This window comes from Chrysochloris asiatica, unplaced genomic scaffold (assembly GCF_000296735.1).
Source record: "Chrysochloris asiatica unplaced genomic scaffold, ChrAsi1.0 scaffold00021, whole genome shotgun sequence".
NCBI classification, from domain to species: domain Eukaryota; kingdom Metazoa; phylum Chordata; class Mammalia; order Afrosoricida; family Chrysochloridae; genus Chrysochloris; species Chrysochloris asiatica.
In genome coordinates, this window is record NW_006408539.1 from 24022970 (window position 1) to 24045156 (window position 22187).

The 22187-nt window shown below is 42.8% G+C and overlaps 1 protein-coding gene across 1 annotated transcript in view; it reads left to right on the forward strand.

Moving 5' to 3' along the window:
- DOK6 (docking protein 6) overlaps nucleotides 1–22187 on the forward strand; it is a 535367-nt gene that overhangs the window by 445725 nt on the left and 67455 nt on the right. Inside the window, 1 exon segment of the mRNA XM_006837551.1 lies at nucleotides 6553–6670. Within this exon segment, the coding sequence (XP_006837614.1) occupies nucleotides 6553–6670 (118 nt within the window).

The window sequence follows — 22187 nt, forward strand, 5'->3', positions numbered from 1 at the left end:
CATTAGCCCACAGCACCATATCAGGACTCTCTACGCTCATTAGGTTACTCGAAAAAAAAAAAAAAAATGCTTTTTTTGCCATGGAAAAAAATTAACTATTTTGAGGTCACAGCTACTATCAAATTTTTAACAAAATTCAAGTAGACATCTTCACAAATTACTGAAACTTTACTACAAACTTATGGGAATGCTCCCCTATATAAAGCAACTGTTTTTAAATGAATCAAGCATTTGAAGGAAGGTCAGGATGACATCAAAATGAATGAATTCAATGAAGAGTGGTCAGTTTAGAAGTTATAGTATCCAATTTTTAAGATTCTCAAAGATAATCTTAACAGATTTTCTCCAAGGACACAGGATGATCATGGGAATAGATTATGAAGATGTTCCAATAAATCTGAAAACTGCATTGGTAAGAGGGGAAACAGTAAACTGCACCATGGAATATTTTCCTATCATGCCAATATACGTATTGTTTCTTCCAGGATAACAAGAGCTATTCTACGAGAATTTTGTTGGAAAAACTTACCCATCGGCCCTATAGCTTTGACATTGCCCCTTCAGAATTTTTTGGTCCCCAGACTCAAATAACATTTCAAAAGAACACAATCTTAGTCAGACGAGGTTGCCAAAATGGTTGTTCTGATGTAATATAAACCATAAAGCACAGAATTCTTCTAATTTTTCAGAGAAGAGTTGTTGTTTGTCGTTGAATCCGTTCCATCTTATAGCAGGCCTACATAGAATTTCTGAGGAGCAGTTGGTGGGTTGGAACTGCTGACTTGTGATTACCTAGGATAAGTGTAATGCTTAGTATCCTAGAGTGCCACACCAGGAAAGAGTTTGAAAAATGGAAACTGCCTTCAGAGGTGTAGAGACCTAAGACAGGGGATATGTCAAGAAGCAAGTAGCTTTACATTTCAATGCTTAGGTTTACTGAAAATTTGTATGATTTTGTAGCAATGCTTTTTAATTTACTCTCACAGGTAAGGGGCACCCAAGCCAACATAAAAGAAAGAAAAAAAGCAGATAAATAGATAATTATCCAAATTTAGTAAAATGAAGGGAAACTCACTGGTAAATTTTACTCTTCTAACAGTGCAAATAAATTTAAAACATGTATGTAGATAGTCTCACATAATAAGAATTATAATGTAGAGCAGGCTTATTAGTCAGATAAAGACTAATGAAGCCCAGAGATTATGGCCCTTGGTCACCCTTCAGGTCTGGAACTGAACTCACCCCCAAAACTCAATTGTATAGGTATATAGGGGGGACAGCAACACACCGGAGAATAGTCAGCCATTTTATTTATAATATAAAGGATGGTTTTCTGCTCCCATAAAGATCTACAGCCTTGGAAACCTTATGCAGGGTCACTATGAGTCGGAACCGACTCCACGGCATATCACCACCACTTACCAAAGGACAAGATTCAGAACGGTTGGGACGGGAGGAGGAATGGGAACAGGAAACCCAGGAAGAAGCGGGAAAAGTGTTGTTACACTGAGGGGCTTGCCACTGAATTAAAACAAAGCATATGATTTGTTGAATGTGAAACTGATGAGGTGCTCTGCAAACCTTCACTTCATTCATAATAAACAGCTAAAAAAGTGTTTCAGCATCTTCTTTTAAGATGCAACATTTGGAATGCTCCTACAGTCTGATGAGCCTCCCTTTCTAGACACCAGAAAATCTCTGCACACAATTTAAAGATAAATATCATCAATTCTGAAATACCAGCCATGTATCAATGTTGTATCTACAGTGGGAAAAGCACCCCAGCAGGTCCAGCTGAAAGTACTGTCCTAGTTGCCAATTCTGTAGTGTCCCTGCGCTGGTGGCCACAATCAAAATGTAATACTTCTTTTTCTAAAAACAAATATTTTCTTTGTCAATTGTTCTTACATTCTCATATAAGAAGTAAAGTCAAATTTATGCATTTAGCAAATAAATTCAAAAGGTCCTTTCCTCCCTTCCGCATCTCTGAGCCTAGCATACCTTGGAGATCAACATGTGTCTTAGCAACTGTCTCCTCCTGAGTCTAAGATGTTCCCAACCCAGGGACCCTAGGTCCAAATGACACATTCTACCCTTGGTTCTTCTTTCTTCATATTCATCTCCTCTCCGCCCACTTGTTTCATCTCTTTTAGATCTCAAGAGAGATTGACTCAAGATACCACCAAATCCTGCAGATGGCATTCTGCCCATTAACGTAACTGCCGCATTAACATCACAGAGTTAAGGGTGTGGCACTGCAGAATAGTATGCTGGACCGCAAGGTCATTTGAACTGTAAGGTCAGTGGTTCAAACCCAGCAGCCACTCCTTGGAAATTCTATACCGGGTTGCTATGGGATGGATACAACTCATCAGCACTTAACAACAACATCATAGAGGTTAGGAGTTATAACACATAGCATAATTATATCAGAAATCAAAATGGGATATAATGACAACATCATACTGAGAATCATGGCCTAGCCAAGTTGCCACACATTTAGGACAGAGGGGGGCACATTTAAACCATAACACATAAGAATTACAATGGATTGTTGTTGCTGTTAAATGCCCTTGAGTCGATTCTGACTCACAGCAACCATTCTGCACAACAGAATGAAACACTGCCGCGTCCTGTACTGTCCTCACAGGGGTCTCACTGGAGCCCACTGCTGCTGCCACTGTGCTAGTACACCTCGTTGGTGGGGTTCCTGTTTGTCGCTGACGCTCCACTTTACCAGGCGTAATGGCCTTCTCCAAGGACTGCTCCCTCTTGATGATAGATCAGTTGTTGTTATTAAGTGCTGAGCCTGTTTAGGATTTCCAAAAAGCATCTGATTGATTTGAACCACCAACACTGTGGCTAAGTGTCCAGTCTTTATCCTACAGTGCCACACTGAGACTTAACATACAAAACCACTGCGATCAAATTAGTTACGATTTGTCGTGACCCTGTCTGTATTGGGTTTCTGAGGCTGTAAAGCTGTATGGGAGCAGACAGCCTCATCTACCCCCTCAGAGCAACTCAGTGGTTTGAATTGTCAACTTGGTAGTTAGAAGTCAGTTCTTTATCTTACAGCACCACCAGGGTCTTTAGATATATGATGTCATTAAGTACTGTCATGTCAGTTCCAATTCACAGCGACCGATCTGTGTAAGGTTTCTGAGGCTGTAAATCTTTTGTGAGAACAGAAAGCCTTATCTTTCTCCTGAGGAGCAGCTGGGGGCTTGACCTGCCAACTTTGTGGTTTGCAGTCCAACTTTATCCTAAAGAACCATCACCCTCCCAATAGATGTACATGATTATTGTGTTATTAGGTACCAGGGCCTGTGCCTGGTACTCAATTCTTACCACACTTGAGCCCATTCATTGCTGCAGCTACTCTGACAGGCCCTCTCATTGCAGAGCTTCCTCTTTTTTGCTCATCCTCCATGTCCACAGTATGATGTCCTTCTCCAGAAACGGGACCCTCCTGATAATATAGCTGAAGTATTAGAGCCCAAGTCTGGCCTCTTGGCTTCTAGGAAACATTCTGGCTGCCCTGACCCAGTGGAATTTCACAACTGGTCTAATTCTCACTCACTCCGTGAATAAGAGGAATGCGGTCATTTGTTTCCCATTCAGTTGTAGAAAAGAGCAAGAAATTCAGGAGTTCCCAATCCCAGAGACATTGCTCATTGGCCATGTTACCAGGACTAAATTGGGTTCACTCTCTTCACCTCACTTTTCTTGTCTGCAAAATTCCCATATTGTGTCAATGTGTGTGACTATGAACTGGGATAACTATGAACCCAGTTAGCACAATGCCAGATACATAGGGAGTGGCTGAGAAATGCTAATTAGTAAATGCTGCCTTAGATAGATTTCTCTCTCACTTAACAGAATTTGTAAGTTTCTGGTAACCCCTAGCAATAGTTATAGCGCAACAAAGGAGAATTACTTCAACTTCTTTTTACCTAGGTGAATCTTATGGTTGTTGTTAAGTGCTATCATGTCAGTTCCGACCTACAGCAACCCTGTATAGGATTTCCAAGGAGCAGTGGGTCTGAACTGCCACCCTTGTAGTTCAAATTGAACTTGCAGTCCAGTGTGTTGTCCTGCAGTACCACAGGGGAACATAAATTAGCATTAATGTTTATAACAGAGAGAGGTAAAGTCTTAAAGCAGATGGGAAGTAGTAGATTCTTCTAAAGAAGGATTCAAACCTTGAATAAAATGGCCTGTCCATCCTGTTAGTTTGGGCTTCCTCACACTATGGCAGGATCAGAAGACAGACTCACACGATTGTTTAGATAGAACAAGACAAAAATAGAAAAAACTTCTTTAAAGGCCATTTTGGGAATAAACACAATGTCCTATCAACCATCCTTCCTGGGTCAATACGATTACCAGACAAGTCAGATGTAATGTAAATGCCCAAATTCTCAGTGTAGTCTTGAAAAAGAACTTACAGACAGCACTGATCCTCCACAGAAATAGTATTTAATCCTCCTCCTGATGCAATTTCAAGGCACCCCAGTGGCACAATGGTTAAAGCACTCAGCTGCAAACCAAAAGGCCACCAGCTCAAGCCGCCTGTGGGAAAAAGATGTGGCAGCCTTCTTCCATCGCGGTTTGTTGTTGTTAAGGACCGTAGAGTCGGTTCCCACTCATAGCAACCCTGTACAGGGTTTCTGAGGCTGTAAATCTTTTCAGGCACAGAAAGCCTCATCTTTCTTCCGTGGAACAGCTGGTAGTTTCGAACTTCTGACCTTGATGTTAGCAGCCCAATTCATAACCACTATGCTACCAGAGCTCTTTGATATATGTGTGTACATGTGTGTACATGTGTGTATTTACCAAATGATGACATAATGATAGGACAACTGATGACACTTTGGAAAATATGGTCATAACCCTACTTGCGTATGTTGTTAAGTACCGTGGAGTCAGTTCCAACTCATAGTGACCCTGCACGGAGTTTCCGAGGCTGCAAATCTTAGGAACCGCTGGCAGTTTTCAACTGCTGACCTTGAGGTTAGCAACCCGATTCATAAACACTATGCTACCAGAGCTCCTTGCATATAGACAAAAGAATTTCCCTAGATGAAATACTGACTTAAATGTTTGTTTGTTTAATTTCTCAGTCTTTAGAACTGGGATCAGTTGTTTTCAGCAGTTGCTACGAGTCTAAAACAACTTCGTAAATCAACACTTAACAGCAAGTAACAAAAGAATCTAAACAGCATGAGGCTTTCTGTGTGGTGTACTGAGTATTGGATCCACTTAGGTAAAGATGTCGGGTAGCTCCCTGTAGGGAATTTCCTATGACAATTTGCTCAACGTAGACGATTAGGGACAACTCAGAGATTATCAAAAGCATTTCCTGGATGCTGGCAGAAGACACAAGACTCCGGAGTCAGAGACCAAGGATTTTATTACTAACTGCACAGTAGGCATCGTGAGTCCCACATGCCCATCAGTGCAGGCGATGTGGACCAGCCCAGGTGGATGTTGTTGTTGTCGTCAAGTGCAGCAGCATCCGTTCTGACTCATAGCAACCCTCTATAGGGTTTCCAAGGAACAGGTTGTGGGTTTGAACTGTCCACCTTGTGGTTTGCAGTCCAGAGGTGATCCTGCAGCACCAATCCAGGAGTCCAGTCTGGGTGGCTACTACACAGTAAACCAGTAGGTTATTGTCACAGCTCAGGTGGCTGATGGTTGGAAATTCCCAGCGTTATAAAGCGTCTGCTAGCAAACCTGCCCCAGCTTTGTTTTGAGGGAAGATGTTATCTTCCTTGTCCTGGCCAGCAAATAAATCTGATCTGCCCTCCTTCATTTCATGGTTCATGACATGCCTGACACAGGATGTGTCCTTAATATTTGATAAATGGCTGTGGTGAATACACGAGGACTGGCTTCCCTTAAATATCTAAAATGCACGAAGAAAAGATTCAGATTTTTCACAAAGACCCTGAGGAAATTCTTAGCCATGGAAATGCAGACAAAGGGGTTGTGTTGGGACAATAGGTAAGGATAGGACTGCTAACAGGACGGTCAGTGGTTTGAACCCAACAGTCCCTCTGCAAGAGCAGGATGATGCATCCCGCTTCCATAAAGATGGTCAGCTGTGAAGACCCTGGGGAGCAGTTCTGCTCTGCCTACAGGGTCACATGGAGTCAAAATCAACTCATCAGCACTGGGTAGGTGGGTAGGATATGATGGGTTTTGCTTGTACGTTGAACAGCATTCCCCTGGAAATAAAGTGTTGTGAAGTGCCATCGAGTCGGCTCCGACCCATAGCGACCCTGTATAGGGTTTCCAAGGAGCAGCTGGTGAGCTTGAAACATTTTACGGGCTCCTCCTTATTAACTAATGAGTTAAATTGTTTGCATGTGTTCATTTCCTATGGCGATGAATCATGATTTTATTCATTTTTAATAACTATAAGCAGGATCATGCAATTATCTATAACACATTCTGTTTGTCATATTTAATCTTCAACGTGTCAAAGGGAAATTTTCAGCTTTGGATCTTAAGTGAAGCCTAAGGTACTTTTTCTTTCCCTTTCAGCTTCAGACGAGCTTGACTGACCCCATGACGTTATCCAAATCCATCTCTCTCCCTCGAAGTGCGTACTGGCACCACATCACGCGCCAGAACAGCGTCGGAGAAATCTACAGCTTACAAGGCAAGTGATTTCCACACAGTGTGGCGCCTCTGCTCACACCCCTCCTGTTGACCAGGGTTCGGACGAATGTGCCTGTTTTGTCTCCATTTCAGTTTGTCAGCTGTCACGGGCCACAGTGGGAACCTGAGGTTTTAGAGTGACGTTTTGAAAGCTCTCGTTTCATAGACAAATGGTAGGAAATGTTTCCAGAAACCGTCGCGTGGGTTGGGAATGCGGTTTAGCTCAGGAACTTGAGGGAAACGGGATACAAAGACATCATCAGAAGCTAAAAGCAGCTGATGGCAGGGTCTGTTTCAGGCTGCGGTTTACAGACGATCTCTTTCTTAACACCTTTTTCTTCCTCTTCAAACTATGGGGATCCGTTCAGAAAGGAGCTCCACTGCTAACAGGAAGGTGGGCAGTGGGAACCCATTAGAAAGATGTGGCTGGCTGCGTCTGCTGCTGTGAAGATGATTCTAAATCCTCAGGGTTTCCAAAGCTGCCATCTGTATGGACGTACACTGCCAAATCTTCCTCCTGTGGAGCGGCTCGTGGGTTTGAACCGCTGATCTTTCAGTGAGCTGCCGAGCACTGAACCACTGCACCACTAGGGCCCCTTTTTCCCATAAAAAGCACAGTTTGGAACCACTCTGGGGACACTGTGATCTGCCCGATGAATCGGAATCAACTCAACAACATGAAACAACAGCTTCAGTATCAGTGCAGGAGGCTAATTGGGGGGGCTCTGTTATCAAAACCTACAGTGGTTTTCAGGCCTACCCTCAACCTTGACTTATAAACCATTTGGGAGGGCAGGAAATGCCAGGTAGAACTACGTTAACAAACAAACAAACAAATCACTGCCTCCGAGTTGATTCCAAGTCAGAGAGACCTCATGGGACCGAGGATCGCTATTCCTTAGGGTTTCTAGACTAAACCTTTATGCACATAGACAGTCTCATAGTCCCTGCCATGGAGCGATGGGTGGGTTTGTAAGCATCCTCAGGGCTTTGGGATTGGTTCTCCTAATGACACGTGGTCAGTTCACCAGCATTGGGCTTTGCGCTCCAGCAGTAGCACCTCTGCTTTGGGGTTCTCTTTCTCCTCCTTCCCAATTGCTCCAAAATGAGTCTTTTTTTTTTTTCAAATAAGATTTACCAGCTGCAATCAGTGGAGTAACAGCTGGCCAAGAGTAGAGAAAGCCGGAATCTAAATAAGGCTAATCAAACACAGCTGAGCGCACCAAGGACCCCACCCACCCCAAACATACATTTATTTAGCGCCATAGGTTTGAATGAAATGTAGTAAGTGTCATCCAGTCCGTTCTGACTCTTAGTGACCCTCTTTATAGGTTTCTGAGGAGCAGCAGGTAGGTTTGAACCACTGACCTTGCAGTCAGCAGTTCAGCACTTACCCTACACAAAAACACTCAGGAATACATAATAATTTAAACAACCTAAAGGCACATTCTGCAAGCCTGCCTCCTGGCCGCCCACACTTAGTATTGTTTTTCCATGAATTTTTTGAAGTTCCCTCATAGCTGATAAGTGAATGGTCACTTATGAGGAATAATTATTTTTCCTTCCACATTGTACTTTTGGCTTATATTAACACTAAAACATTCATTACAAGTGAACTGAAATTGTGGGAGTTTTTTTAAAGCAATGTTGGTTCACCAGGGTGACAGACCTCAACTAAAGGGCATTTAATGGATGGCAGTTACTGTGTGAGAAGTCCAGGTGTGTCTGTCACTGTACAATAAGCACTGGATGGCTAGCCTCAAGGTCGGTAGTTCAAACCCACCAGCTGCTCTTTGAAAACCCTCCCACAGGGTTGCTATGCCTTGGAACCGACTCGACGGGCACTTTACAACAATTACTGTTTGAGGACATATTCTGCATGCAAAAGCAGAATAATGTTAGTCACTTACTGAACACATTTGCATTCTAGATAATAAATGATTATCTTAGGGGAAAAAAAGGTCCTGGTGTGATGCTTAGGGTAAGCACTGGACTGCTAACTTCAAAGTCAACAGCAACTCTTGGGAAGCATATGCAGGAGCATTATGAGTCAGAACGGATTTGATGGCATACAGCAACAACAGGCAAGCAAGCAGCCCTGGTGGCACATCTGTTAAACTGCTAATTAAAAGGTCAGCAGTTCAAACCCACCCACCAACCGCTCTGCAGGACAAAGCAGTCACAGTGTGTTGACGTGAAGATCACAGAACAGTGTATGGTTTCCACATCCATGTGTTTTGTTTTATTGTTTTTTTGTTTCAGGAGGGTGATTGATTGTTGTTTCTGTGTAACAAAGTATCTTATGCTTTAAAGTACTTGCTGTGAGTCAAATATGAAATATTATTCAATGTAAATATAGACTATACTGTGGTGTTTTTTTTTTTTATTCTTAGAGCCATACATTTAGCCTTTTTTGGACTCTCCTCATAGGACTCCTGGGTATAACAATTTAGGATCAGCACTAGACTTCAAACCACAAGGTCAGCAGTTCAAACCCACCAGCTGCTCCTCAGAAACCCTATGCAGGGTCCCTATGAGTCAAAACCAACTCAACAGCACTTAACAACAACACTACACTCTTAAAATAATACATAGCATGTAGTTGTTTCAGCTGCCTTTTAGTCAGCCCCATGCACAATGAAGTTGTCAAGGACTTCGTTCTTCTTGGATCAACCATCAACACTCATGGAAGCAGCAACCAAGAAATCAAAGGACGTATTGCATTAGGCAAATCTGCTGCACAAGACCTTTTTAAGTGTTGAAGAGCAAAGATGTCAGCTTGAGGACTAAGGTGCACCTGACCCAAGCCATGGTATTTTCAATAACCTCATATGCATGTGAAAGCTGGACAGTGAATAAGGAAGACGGTAGAAGAATTGATGCTTTTGAGTTATGGTGTTGGAGGAGAGTATTGAAAGTGCCATGGGCTGCCAAAAGAACCAACAGGTCTATGTTGAAAGAAGTGCAGCCAGAGTGCTCCATGGAGGCCAGGATGGCCAAACTTCATCTCTCATACATCGGACATATTGTCAGGAGGGACCAGTCTCAGGAGAAGGATATCATGTTGGTAGGGCGGAGGGTCAGAGAAAAAGAGGAAGACCCCTAGAAAGATGGATTGGCAAAGTGGCAGCATCAATGGGCTCAAGCGTGGCAACAGTAGTGAGGTTGGCCCAGGACCGGGCAGTGTTTCATTCTGCTGGGCATAAGGTCGCTATGAGTCAGTACCGACTCAATGGCACCTAACAACATTCTCAACGTAGCAAGATGTTACCCAGCCCCGTGTTACCTCCCTGACCGAATGTAGACTGGATTGTTGTGCTCCTAAGTGTTTTCACTGACAGATTTTCAGAAGCAGGTCACCAAACCTCTCTTCCTAGTTCATCTGAGTCTGGAAACCCCTCTGAAATGTGTTCCCCATCATAGCAACACACAAGCCTGCACGGACAGATGGGAGCTCTGTGTGAGGCGTGCTGGCTGGAAATCAAACCCGGTTCTAGCATGGGGAAAGCAAGACTCCTACCACAGAATCCTAATGCCTCCCATATGTCAGGGGCGGACGGATGGGTGGATAAAGACATACTGAGAATACTTGTTAATGATACTTTTATACTAGTAACTTTGTTTTTTGTCCTTGTGGTGATCAAATAGGAAGCCTTTTGACAATTGTTCTTTGGGGGGCACGCGCCTTCATGGCATCAGAGCTGAGTGTTGTTGTGTGCCGTAGAGTTGCTTCCGACCCTTAGCAACACTGCCTAGGGGTTGTGAGTCGCAGCTGGTGAGTTTGAGGCAGCTCATTAACCCACAGCACCACACCCGGACTCAGAGTAGAACTATTGAAACAGAAAGAATAGAAATAGGACCCGGGAGTCTGTGCATTCATAGGGCACAGCTGTGTGTGTTCACTACACTGCATTTGAAAGTGTCCTGATTTTGCACCTCACTTCCTCAGTTCTGCTCCTGGAAGTGGCATCGAGTCTTCCTTACAAAGAGGAAAATGTCGGCCCAACAACTCTCCCACTGATCTCACAGAGGCAATGTCAAAACCTGGGTGGATAGAGAGTGTTACATCATCAAATAAACCACAGGCAGCGGTGAGGGATAAAAATAGAGCTGTAGAATTTCCTCATCATATTGTTTTTGCATTCCAACTATAAAACTGAGATCGATATGAGTTTCATTTAACGGGCTTTCCTTCTGAAGAGAGAAGCGGGAAAAGTTGTATAGACTTCAACTTCAATCGGTTGGGAGTCATTAATAAGCGGCACATGTTCTGAAATCACAGAATCATTTATGGTGTGAAACCAAATCCAATCTCTATTAAGACCTGCCTCTAACTTCAGTTCTCTGCCAGCCCTCAGAGCTCAGCTGGTAGTTCAATTTCACTGTGCTCATTTCTGTCATTTCCTGCTACAACTATAGAGCTATGATGCACGCTGAAGAACTGAGTTATCAATACTGAGATCCTCCAGGGAGAACAAGTAGACCCCTGCCCCTCACAGAAAGCTGTTCTAAATGTAGACGTTATTGTGGTTTTGCTATCACACCCTCCCCTCCCCCTCTCTGGGACCCAAAGAATGAGAGGAATAATTACCTTACAACACGTTGTTAGGTATGTACTAGGAAGGTACTGTGAAACTCCTACCACCAAAAGGCTTGTAAGGTGCCATTGTGTTACAAACGGTTAAGCATTCAGCTGTAAAAGGTTGATGGTTCAAACCCACCCAACAGCACCAAAGGAGAAAGCCCCTACTCAGCTGTTTTGTGAAAGAAATACCTGATGACCTGTCCCCATCCGGATGACAGCCTAGGACACCTATGGGACAGACAGTTCTATTACATGGGGTCACTATGAATTGGAACTGACTTGAGGATACCCAACAACAACAAATGACATGTCCCCTCTTAAGTTGTTATTGTTATGTGCCATCGAGTTGGTTCCAACTCATAGTGACCCTGTATAGGGTTTTCAAGGACCGGCTAGTGGGCTTCAACGACCAAACTTGTGGTTAGCAGTCCAGAGCTTGCAGTGCTACACCAGGACTGCTCTCATAGAATGGATAAAGCCTTTCCTTACCTTTCTTTCTGCTAGATACTTGGGTGACGGGTTTGTATTAGGGTGATTTTCAAATAATGTTTTCTAGCTACCTCTGTGCTTCTTAGTAATATTCATGTTATGCCATATTCTAGAGCTGTTGACTCTAGACTTGTTCGGTGCCACTCATAATGACCCTGTGTGCAGAGGAGAATGACTTCCTAGCTTTCAAGGATGTGACCTTTCAGAAGCAGAGCACCAATCCTGTCTTCCAAGGGACTGGAGGTGGATTTGACTGTAGTGCTCTCAGCAGGGAGTCAAATGGTTAACTCTTTGCACCACCCAGGGACGTCTCCACTCTTTAAGGGAAGGAACCATGATTGAGAACACTTGACTCAAAAGTCAGTACTTAAAAACTACTTGTTGAGACCACTGTGATTTTAGTTCCAAAACTTGTAACAGAAAATGCACTGGGACTCTAAAAACAGAAAGCAGAAACAAGCTACTATGAAGAGATCCACTTACAAAGTTTCGCTTACTTTAAGGCTCGCAGTTCATTCTTAATTGCCTCTCTGATGGAATACCTGGTGGTGGTGAAATGCTGTTAGTAGGTCCCCACACACAGCAAACCTGTTTCCGAGACTGTGTATCTTTATGGGAACAGAAAGTTTCATCTTCCTCCCACAGACTGGGGGGCGGGGGTATTGATTATAATGGTTGTCCATAGTGCCATCGAGTTGGTTCTGACACATAGTGACCCTATATAGGGTTTCTAAAGAGTGGCTGTTGAGTTTGAACCACTGACCTTGTGGTTTACCCCACAAGCGCTTTATCCCACAGCACCACACCAGGACTCCTGGAATATGTGGTGATGGTGGTGGTGGTTATGTGCCGTGGAGTCGATTCCAACTCATAGCGACCCTGTACAGGATTTCCGAGGCTGAAATCTTTACAGGAGCAGAAAGCCTCCTCTTTCTCCCACAGAACTGCTGGTAGTTTCGATCTGCTGAGCTTGCGGTTTGCAGCCTGATTCGTAACCACTACGCTACCAGATCTCCTCCTGGAATATGTAGTAGGCTCTTTAAATCAGGATTTCAGAAGAGAGTAAAAGTCAGGTGTTGAAAACAACACACCCATCTAGTTAACATCATTGACAGAGGTCAGTAAGTCTTGGAGAACTGCAACAGTTAATCAGGAATCACATTATCGGTGACAATTGTTCTTTCTTGTGGCATATGCCTTCATGGCATCAGGGTAAAATGGAACTACTGGAGAGACATAGAAATAGGACCAAGCAATATTCTGTCCTAATAGAGGGTAAGGTGACATAAGTAAGGGATACAATCACATCAGTACCGTATTCTCCTCCTGCCTGAGGATGGGGCTGGGGTGGACTCATAATTAGTGTCCAAGGAGGAGTCATCTCTGGCCCCACAGGGAACCTATTCAAGGTGACACACATGATTGAAGATACCTTAGTTTGGGTCAGGTGCACCTTAGATCTCAAAGTGACATTGCTTTTTATAACTTTAAAGTATCTCTTACAGTAGATTGGCTCAATGCAACATGTCATTTGATTTCTTGACTGCTGCTTCCTTGGCTGTTGTTTGGGGATCTAAGTAAAATGAAATCCTGACGACTTCAGTCTCTTCTGCTGTTATCACGATGTTCCTGCTCATCAGTGTCGTTGTGAGGATTTTTGGGTTATGTTGAGGTGTACTCCATACAACACGCTGTAATAAGTAAGTGCTTCAAGTCCTTTTTGCTCTCAGCGAGCAAGGTTGGCTCATTTGCACATTGCAGACAGTTAATAAGACTTCCTCCAATCCTGATGCTGTCTGTATTCTTTCTATAGTCCAGCTTCTCGGTTATTTGATCCGCTTGCAGACTGACTCATTCCCTTGAACATAATCAGGTGTTCTTGCTTTGGATCACTTTTACAGAACACAGATACTCACCGCTCTTCATTTGGGCAACCACGCTAGCATATCATCTTCTGGCTTTAGGATCACTTTACTGAACACAGACCTTGCTAGTCTTCATCTTGGTAACTATGAGAGGAACTGTGAAAAGCTGCAGCTTGGTCCCTCTCATCCAGTAGCTGTTTCTGCCTCTCTCCAGCTGCTTTCCGCCTGAGATTAACTAGATTCTCTGCAAGCTTCAGTGGTACAAAAGCTAAATTTGAGACTATGTGCTCTCTTAGACCTACCCCAATGTCTGTAACCACTTATTTCCCTCCACACAAAGATACAGGGAATCTACACGGCCTCCTTTTTGCACTGCTTTGGAGAGGCAGTACACCTGTATATCGCTGCCATCCCCAACACTGGTTAATATTGAAATGCCAGCTCTGACTGGTCTACATCCATCCACTCTGGGGTCAGCACTGCCACACTCCTGATTACACGGAACTCCCTTGTTGTTTGCTGCAAGGACATTTGTGGTCCCAGGATTTCAGATAAGGTGCAAACAAGACATCAGAATTAGTGACAACCATCAGAAAATAGTGCCCATGTAAGGGGACTTCAAAAAGTTTGTGGAAAAGTTTCCTCAAACCTTTTGAATCCCCCTTGCATAGTCCTGCCATAGATTGAGTTAAAGAATATACTCTTCGTTCATTCCTTCCTTCATTGTTGTGGTTGTTAAGTGCCGTCGAGTCGGTTCCGACCCATAGCGACCCTGTACAGGGTTTCTGAGGCTGTAAATCTTTACGGGAGCAGAACGCCTCTTCTTTCTCCCGCAGAACAACTGGTAGTTTCCAACTGCTGGCCTTAAGGTTCGCAGCCCGATTCGTTTTAAATCAGTGTCAGGGGTATGTCAAAAAGGATCGCTCCAAAATCATAGAAACTTTGACTGAACATATCTAAATGTGAAGCTATTATTTCTCAACGTTATTCTCTAAGTCTATAACTTCTGAAGTGTTTCAATCTCTGTGACCCTTTTCCCAGGAGCATGGTGGCTCCACAGGATAAGCACTGGACTGCAAACCGCCAGGTAAGCAGTTCTTTGAGTTGGGAGACAAGATCAGGGCTGTTTGGTGAGCTGGACAGGGTTTCCCAGTGAAGTTCTCAAGGAATAAACAGGTGCATATGAGTCTGAATTGACTCACCAGCAATGCAGTTGGTTATGTGGCTGGTCGTCGTGATGGAAATACTGCCTTAGTGCAACTTTCTTGGACATTTTCTCACTAATGCAGTTTTCAGTTTTCAATAACCTCATATGGATGCAAAAGCTGGTCAGTGAATAAGGAAGACCATAGAAGAATTGGTGCATTTGAGTTATGGTGTTGGAGGAGAATACTGAAAGTGCCATGGGCTGCCAAAAGAACAAACAGATCTATGTTGGAAGAAGTGCAGCCAGAGTGCTCCTTGGAGGTCATGATGGCCAGACTTTGTCTCTCATACTTCGGATATCTTGTCAGGAGGGACCATTAGCTAGAGAAGGATATCATGGCTGGTAAGGTAGAGGCTCAGAGAAAGAGAGAAAGACCCCCAGCAAGGTGGATTGGCAAAGCGGCAGCATCAATGGGCTCAAGCATGGCAACAATTGTGAGGTTGGCCCAGGACTGGGCAGTGTTTCGTTCTGTTGTGCATAAGGTCGCTATGAAGTTGGTACCAACTCGATGGCACCTAACAATAACAACAACAGTAAGTGTAAATTAGCCACTGTGCCTCAGATGACTCCCCTGCCTGGACCACTGTCCCCACACCTAGCATATCAGTCCACATCCCCTAAGGAGACTAGACCTTGTGTTCAGACTCATTTGTAGACCTGGGAAGGCTTCGGTCAACTCAGGGTTGAAGATTTGCTAATGAGTTTACCCTTGCTGCTTCAGACTTTCCAAAACCACTGCTCCTGCTTTAGGGACCAATCTCTTTCCTAATATAACTGGCCTTGCTTCAGGCAATTAATGAGTAAATGTCTCTCCCCAGTGGTGCATTCTGTTAGCTGGACCAGAGATGACTCGTGTGATAGTAGTTAAGGTTTTGTGTCAACTTGGCTGGACCAGGATTGTCCGTGATTTGGCAGCTGAGATGTAGTTACCCCATCATGAGAGCTAATATAATCACCTCTACGATGAGGTCTGGAGTTCTGGTGTGGCGCTGTGGATTAATGCGCTGGACTGCAAAGTCGGTTTGAACTGCAAGGTTGGCGGTTCAAGCTCACCAGCTGCTCCTCAGAAACCCTGTTCAGGTTTGCTATGGGTCAGAACCGACTTGAAGGCACTCAACAACAACAACAAACAACATGATAAAGTCTGTTATAAGCAGCTGTCGATTGACAAGAAGTATCCTAAAGGGTGTGGTCTGTTTCCTATGTATTAGACATTCAGGCAAGGCTTACATGCAGTCTGGCTGTTCCTCAGACCACCAGTTTTTGGACTTGCGCCAGTGGCCTGCTCTATTACCTGCCAATTATCAGCAGACTGCCTTTGTAGCCACCATACCTGCCTGCCTGCCGTCTGATCTACCCCCATCTTGGTTCTTCTGACCCAGACTGTGTGAGCTCTTTCCTTTGATATAAACATCTCTTATACATACATTTGTAAGTTTCACCAGTATTGTGTCTCTAGAGAAGCCAGCCTAACACCACCAGTCAGATTGAGACTGCTGATTAAGTTCTGCTAACAGAGCACCAAACAAAATCTGATGACAACTCCCAGTTCGCCGTACAAGGCAGTCATCTCCCGTCATTTCTTCACCAGAGATGTAAAAGTATTATGAAAAGATAAAGCAGTAAGAGTTTCCAGATGTTGTATTAGACTAGTATAATCCACCAATGTTCTTATTAAAATAAATTACTTCACTCACTAGAATTCAAACCTGACATTGAAATTATGTCCTGGTCTTTCTACTTGAATATTTTCCAGTCAACCTTTCCCCACCTGATTCTGTAAAATTGTGATACTAAGCTTTGTATCAACCAAGTTTTTGTAAAATCTCTATCTCACCTTGTGTATGTATAATAAATGCCTCCTTGTGTGTGTACATATATGCATTTATATATTTTTTTTTCCAAGTTCTATTTGATGCAGTAGGGAATAAACAAAGTATGTAATATTCATTCACAGAAAACGTAATACACTCATGACAGTGGTTCAGCTGTCTTTGTCATGTAAGTGGCAGGCTAGCACTGAACTGCAAGGTCCATTTGAATTGTAAGATCAGTAGTTCAAACTCGCCAGCAATTTCTTGGAAACCCTATGCAAGATGGCTATGAGTTGGAACCAATTCCACAGCACTTAACAACAACATTAGCGTTTCAGGCAGGATGGAATATAAGACACCAGTAATCCATATGCTTCTGCTCAGGTACGTTCTCTTTGAACCATATTCAAGGTTCACAAGAGTTCCTCCTCCAAAATGGAAGCCAATAGCTCAGGTGAAACATGCTTTAAAAGATATACAATGGAATGAATGTAAAACTAAAGTTCTCCCATGTAAACTATCATATAATTCACAATAAAGCATTTAAAAAAAAGAGAGAGAGACAGTGCAGATGGATGCCGTCGGAGCAATTTGTGGAAACCCCCCAGTTTTCAAAGGCAAGTTCTATACAGCTCAGGCACTACTTTTAGATATTTTCTAGAACCGCTTTCCTACTTTTATGGAACAATTTAAAGCACACTGTATATGTAAATTAGTCAGCTTAACTCTGGAGGGTGTCATTACTTTTCATTATTACCTTCCAAGCTTTTTAACTAAACTTCACAGAAAGTTCAAATGTAGTCCTCCTTCAATTCCAACTTCTTTAGCATGTCTGATCTTGGAGATTTCCAAATCACTTCTCCAGGAATGAACCCCTCTTATCTGATACTCTTTCTTCCCTCCTGGATAGTTCGTTTCTTCTCTTCAGGCAATAATGCTGGCATAATGGCCTAGTCAGGTTGACACAGAACCTGAACCATTGCAGAAAGAATTTACTTACATGGAAATAAATACTAACAATCATTAAGGAAAGAAAATAATTAACATCCAACATTCATATGTGTCATGAAGAAAATATATGGCAATGATATGAAGGAAAGTGACGTGGGTCACTGAGATATTCTTTAAAAAGTGATCATGTGAGTTCAGATTTAAATAGCAAGAAAAGATCCTCAGGCAAAGTTCTGAGGAAGAAATTCCAGGCATAGGTCACAACACCAGGAGGAAGACTGGGGAAGAGTGCGCCCAGCAGGAATGGTACCCACAGACACTGGAGAGTGAATACCACCAGATGGTGAGGGGCTTCGGGAACCATGGCAAAGGTGGAAATTGTATTCCAGTGTCACGGACCAGCCATTCCTCAAGTTCAGATTCTATAGTTCCATAGTCATCATTAAAAAATAAATAAATAATCATTCTTTTGGCTGAGCCAATATTGGGGTGTAAAGGGACAATGTTCTTGTTGTTAAATATCACTATGAATCAGTTCTGACTGTACAGCGTTTCAGAGGAGCAGCTGGTGGGTTTGAACCACTGGTCTTGAGGTCATCAGTCTGGTGCTGCTTATCCCACAGCACCACATTAAATTAAATATAAATTAAAAGTGCCTTTAGAGAGTCACACAGTCCCTCCAGGAATAGACGGTGGTGGCTTGGCCCTACAGAGATTTGAACTTGGGGAGGTGGGCCCAGAATAACGTAGAGGTTTAAGAAGAGAATTCAGTGCACTGCTTAGGCATGTTAGTCATAATGGAAGGCACCATGGTGACACAGTGCTTAAAGCACTCAGCTAGTACCTGGAAACGTTGGTGCTTGAAATCAGACTTTCTGTGTAAGGAAAAACTATGGCAGTCTGCTTCTGTGTAAGGAAAAACTATGGCAGTCTGCTGCTTTCTGTGTAAGGAAAAACTATGGCAGTCTGCTTCGGCTCTGACCTGTAGGGTCACTGTGCTCAGAATTGACATGATGGCAGGTGATAACACCAGACATAAAGGTGAAAATGACAGGTAGAGACTTGTTTACAAGAGGATGGGGGGGGGGGAAGGATCTGCCCCTCCCCCTTCATCAGAGATGGTTATCACTGAGCTTAACTTCCCAAGGGGCTGGAGTCCGAGGTCTCCAGGGCTCAGCACTGACATTTCCCAGGATGCCCGTAGACAGCTGCACCTGAATCCAGACTGCCTGCTCCCTAGAGTCTCCCCAGTGGAGTATAAGTACCTCCAGTGACCAGTTGTGCTGTGTGTAACCACATCCTTCTGTAGGTGCTTGAAGAGCAGATGGAGGACACCAGCAAGGCCTCTATGAACCCCCGATGGCATAACGTGGAGCTGATGACACGTTCCTTGTGCCCTTTGATGTCCCATTCCATGAGAGCAATTGTCATGCACTAGAATGGCCAGGAATAGGAAGAGGTGAGATTGGGAGACGAAGAAGTGGAAATAGCAAGCAGACGACACTTTCCAGGTCAGCTATAAAGAGAGGTACGAACATAGTGCAAGGTAGAAGAGGCATGCAGACTCAACGTGACCATTTTAAATGTCAGTGAACAGGTTGAGAGGAAGGAAGACATAGACGCTGCTGGAGAAAGTGGAGATAATCAATAGAGCAATGTTACAGAGCTGGAAAGAAGGTCATTGAATAGTTCTTAGTTTGTTAAAGAGTGATTTTGTTTTTAGGCACCTATGCAGAAGAGCTCACCAGCGGCTCCTCGGAAACCCTATACAGGGTTGCTATGGGTTGGAACTGACTTAATGGCACTTAACAACAACATACAGAAAACACTGAATGCATCATGACACAGGAATATTGAAAGTATATGTAAACCAACTTGAGTGACAGAAGATTCATTTTCAATGATCACCAGATAAAACCCAAAACAAAAATGGCAATATGACTGGATACTACAACAATAAGCAAGTTGTTAACTGGGAAGCCATCAACGCAAGTAATCAAGTTCCCTCAGAACAAATCCCCTCTAAAACTGAAATTCAAAGAGAACACATGAACAAGCATGTAAGCTTGCTGGGTGACCACGTTGGTCTACTGGTGAGTGCAAGAGGGGGAAAGGCAGCATGTTTCATGGAATCCCATTGACCTGGAAATGAGAAAGAGAAGGGCTGGTTGATCCAAAATGTTGTGAGACCTGGGGACACCTGAGCCCATGGACAAGGACAGAGCCACAGAGGACTAGAGCGGAGTGAAGCATCCAGCTCTAATATAAAGTGAGGGGAGATGCACAAGAATGCCAAAACTTGCAGGTAGTACCCATTTGACCTCGTCGTGATGGCTTGTTAATCAGAATTCAACTAGAGAAAGAAATAAAACAATTTTTAATAAAGGAAATGAGGGTAAATTGCTACAATTTGATGAACTTGACCTATACTCAAGAGAGTAGTAGCTCTAAATACCAACAGAAAGGGAAGGAGTCATCACATCAATTATCAATTCAATCCCCTCCTACACCGGGTAAATAGGGTAAACTTAGACACTGGCTACCTAAAATGAGGGGGCAATAAAGGCACAAAAGTAACTGGCATACACATTTCCAGAGGGAGTTTAGTTTAAGAGCGTGTGGGGGAAGATAGAGTCGCCACTGAATAGTTTTCATCTTGTCTAGATGGGTCTGGTAAAAAGAAATAGGGATAAGAGTCTTATGATTCAATAGTGAGTAATTGTTACCATGACTAATTGCGACTGTCACAATTGTAAAGGTAGAAGTTTTGTAACAAAAACAGGGAAGTAGTTTATCTTACAATCCAGAAACAGAGGACCCTAGGACCATCAAGGTAGAAGAGAACACGTCAAATGCAAGACCTTATCCAGAGAAGCAGCAACACCAAAGATGGAGGCAGAAATGGGGACATGGCGACAGGGAGCAGCTGAGGACTCTAGATTCATGGAAAGAGAAGGACTGAGAGCTGGAGCCAGGAGGCAGACTTGCAGAAGGTGCCCTTTGGTCATGTAAATTATTATATATGCCTGAGTGTTTAAAAAAAAAGAGCTAAAATGAATAGAGAGAAATACTGTTAACTGATGGTACATGGAGGGGATTATAATCATTGTCATGTAACAAGTTATATATGATGTGTTGAATGTAAAACTGATGATCTGCCCTGTAAATTTTCACTCAATTCATGATAAAAATATTAAAAAAGAAAGAAAGTAAATGGAAGATAAAGCAAAGCATGCTGTTGTAGATAAGAGAGGATCAATCCATTTCATTATTATAAAAAGCATAAGAATTTACTAGTAATATGCTATACTGCTCAGCCCCTTGCAAATGAATAGAGAAATAGTTGGTTGAAGCAACTGAAACTGCTGTTTGGGTTAAGTAATTGTTCATCTTTTATGGTTCAGTCTCCACCACTCATCTGTCAGTTTGTCGCACTATGGTGGCTTGCGTGTTGCTGTGATGCTGGGAGCTATACCACTGGCATTCTGAAGACCAGTAGGGTCCCCCATGGTGGACAGATTTCAGCTGAGTACCAGTCTGAGACAGACTAGGAAGAAGGAGAGTTGGACTACTTCCCAAAGTTTATCCACTGAAAACCTTATAATAGGAGTGAACCCCTGTCAGATAGTACCAGAATACTGACTATTGAAACATGATGGATAGCACAGAATATTGTCAGGTTAATGTCAGAATATGAGCCCCTCTGTATTTTGAGTTGTGTCCCATCAGCAACTCAAAATAAAGAGAAACAGCTGTAAATATCCATTAGTAATTGGAACATGGACTGTACTAAGTGTGAGTCTAGGAAAATTGAAAATTGTAAACAATGAACTAGAACACATAAACATCAGTATCCTAGGCATTAGTGAACTGAGATGGACTGGTATTGGCCATTTTGAACTTGGCAGTCCCATGATTTACTAGGCAGAAAGTGACAAATTGAAAAGGAATTATGTCACATTCATCATCTAGATTTCCACCATTTCAAGATTTATCTTGAAGTAAGTACAATGCTGTCTGTAATGGGATAATATCATACACCTGCAAGGAATGCTATTTAATCGAATTTATGCAGCAACTACTAAAGCCAGTGATTATGACAAATTCAACCAACTTCTTCTGTCTGAAATTGATCAAGCATGCCATCAAGATGCATTGATAATTACTGGTGATTGGAATGCAAAGGTTGTGAACAAAGACGAAAGATCAGTAGTTAGAAAATATAGCCTTGGTGATGGAAATGATGCTGGAGATCAAATAGAATTTTGCAAGACCAATGACTCTTTCATTGAAAATACCTTTTTTAAACAATATAAAAGACAGCATTCCATATGGACTTCACAAGATGTAATCCCCATAAATCAAATTGACTATATCTGTAAAAAAAAAAAAAAAAAGACATTGAAAAAGTTCCATATCATCAGCCAAAACCAGGCTAGGGGCAGACTTCAAAACAGATCACCAATTGCTCACATGTAAATTCATACTGAAACTGAAGAAAATTTAAACTTTAAAAAAAGTCTTAAGAAAACCAAAATATGACCTTGAACATATCGCACCTGAATTTAGAGATCATCTCAAGAACAGATTTGATGAATTAGACACTA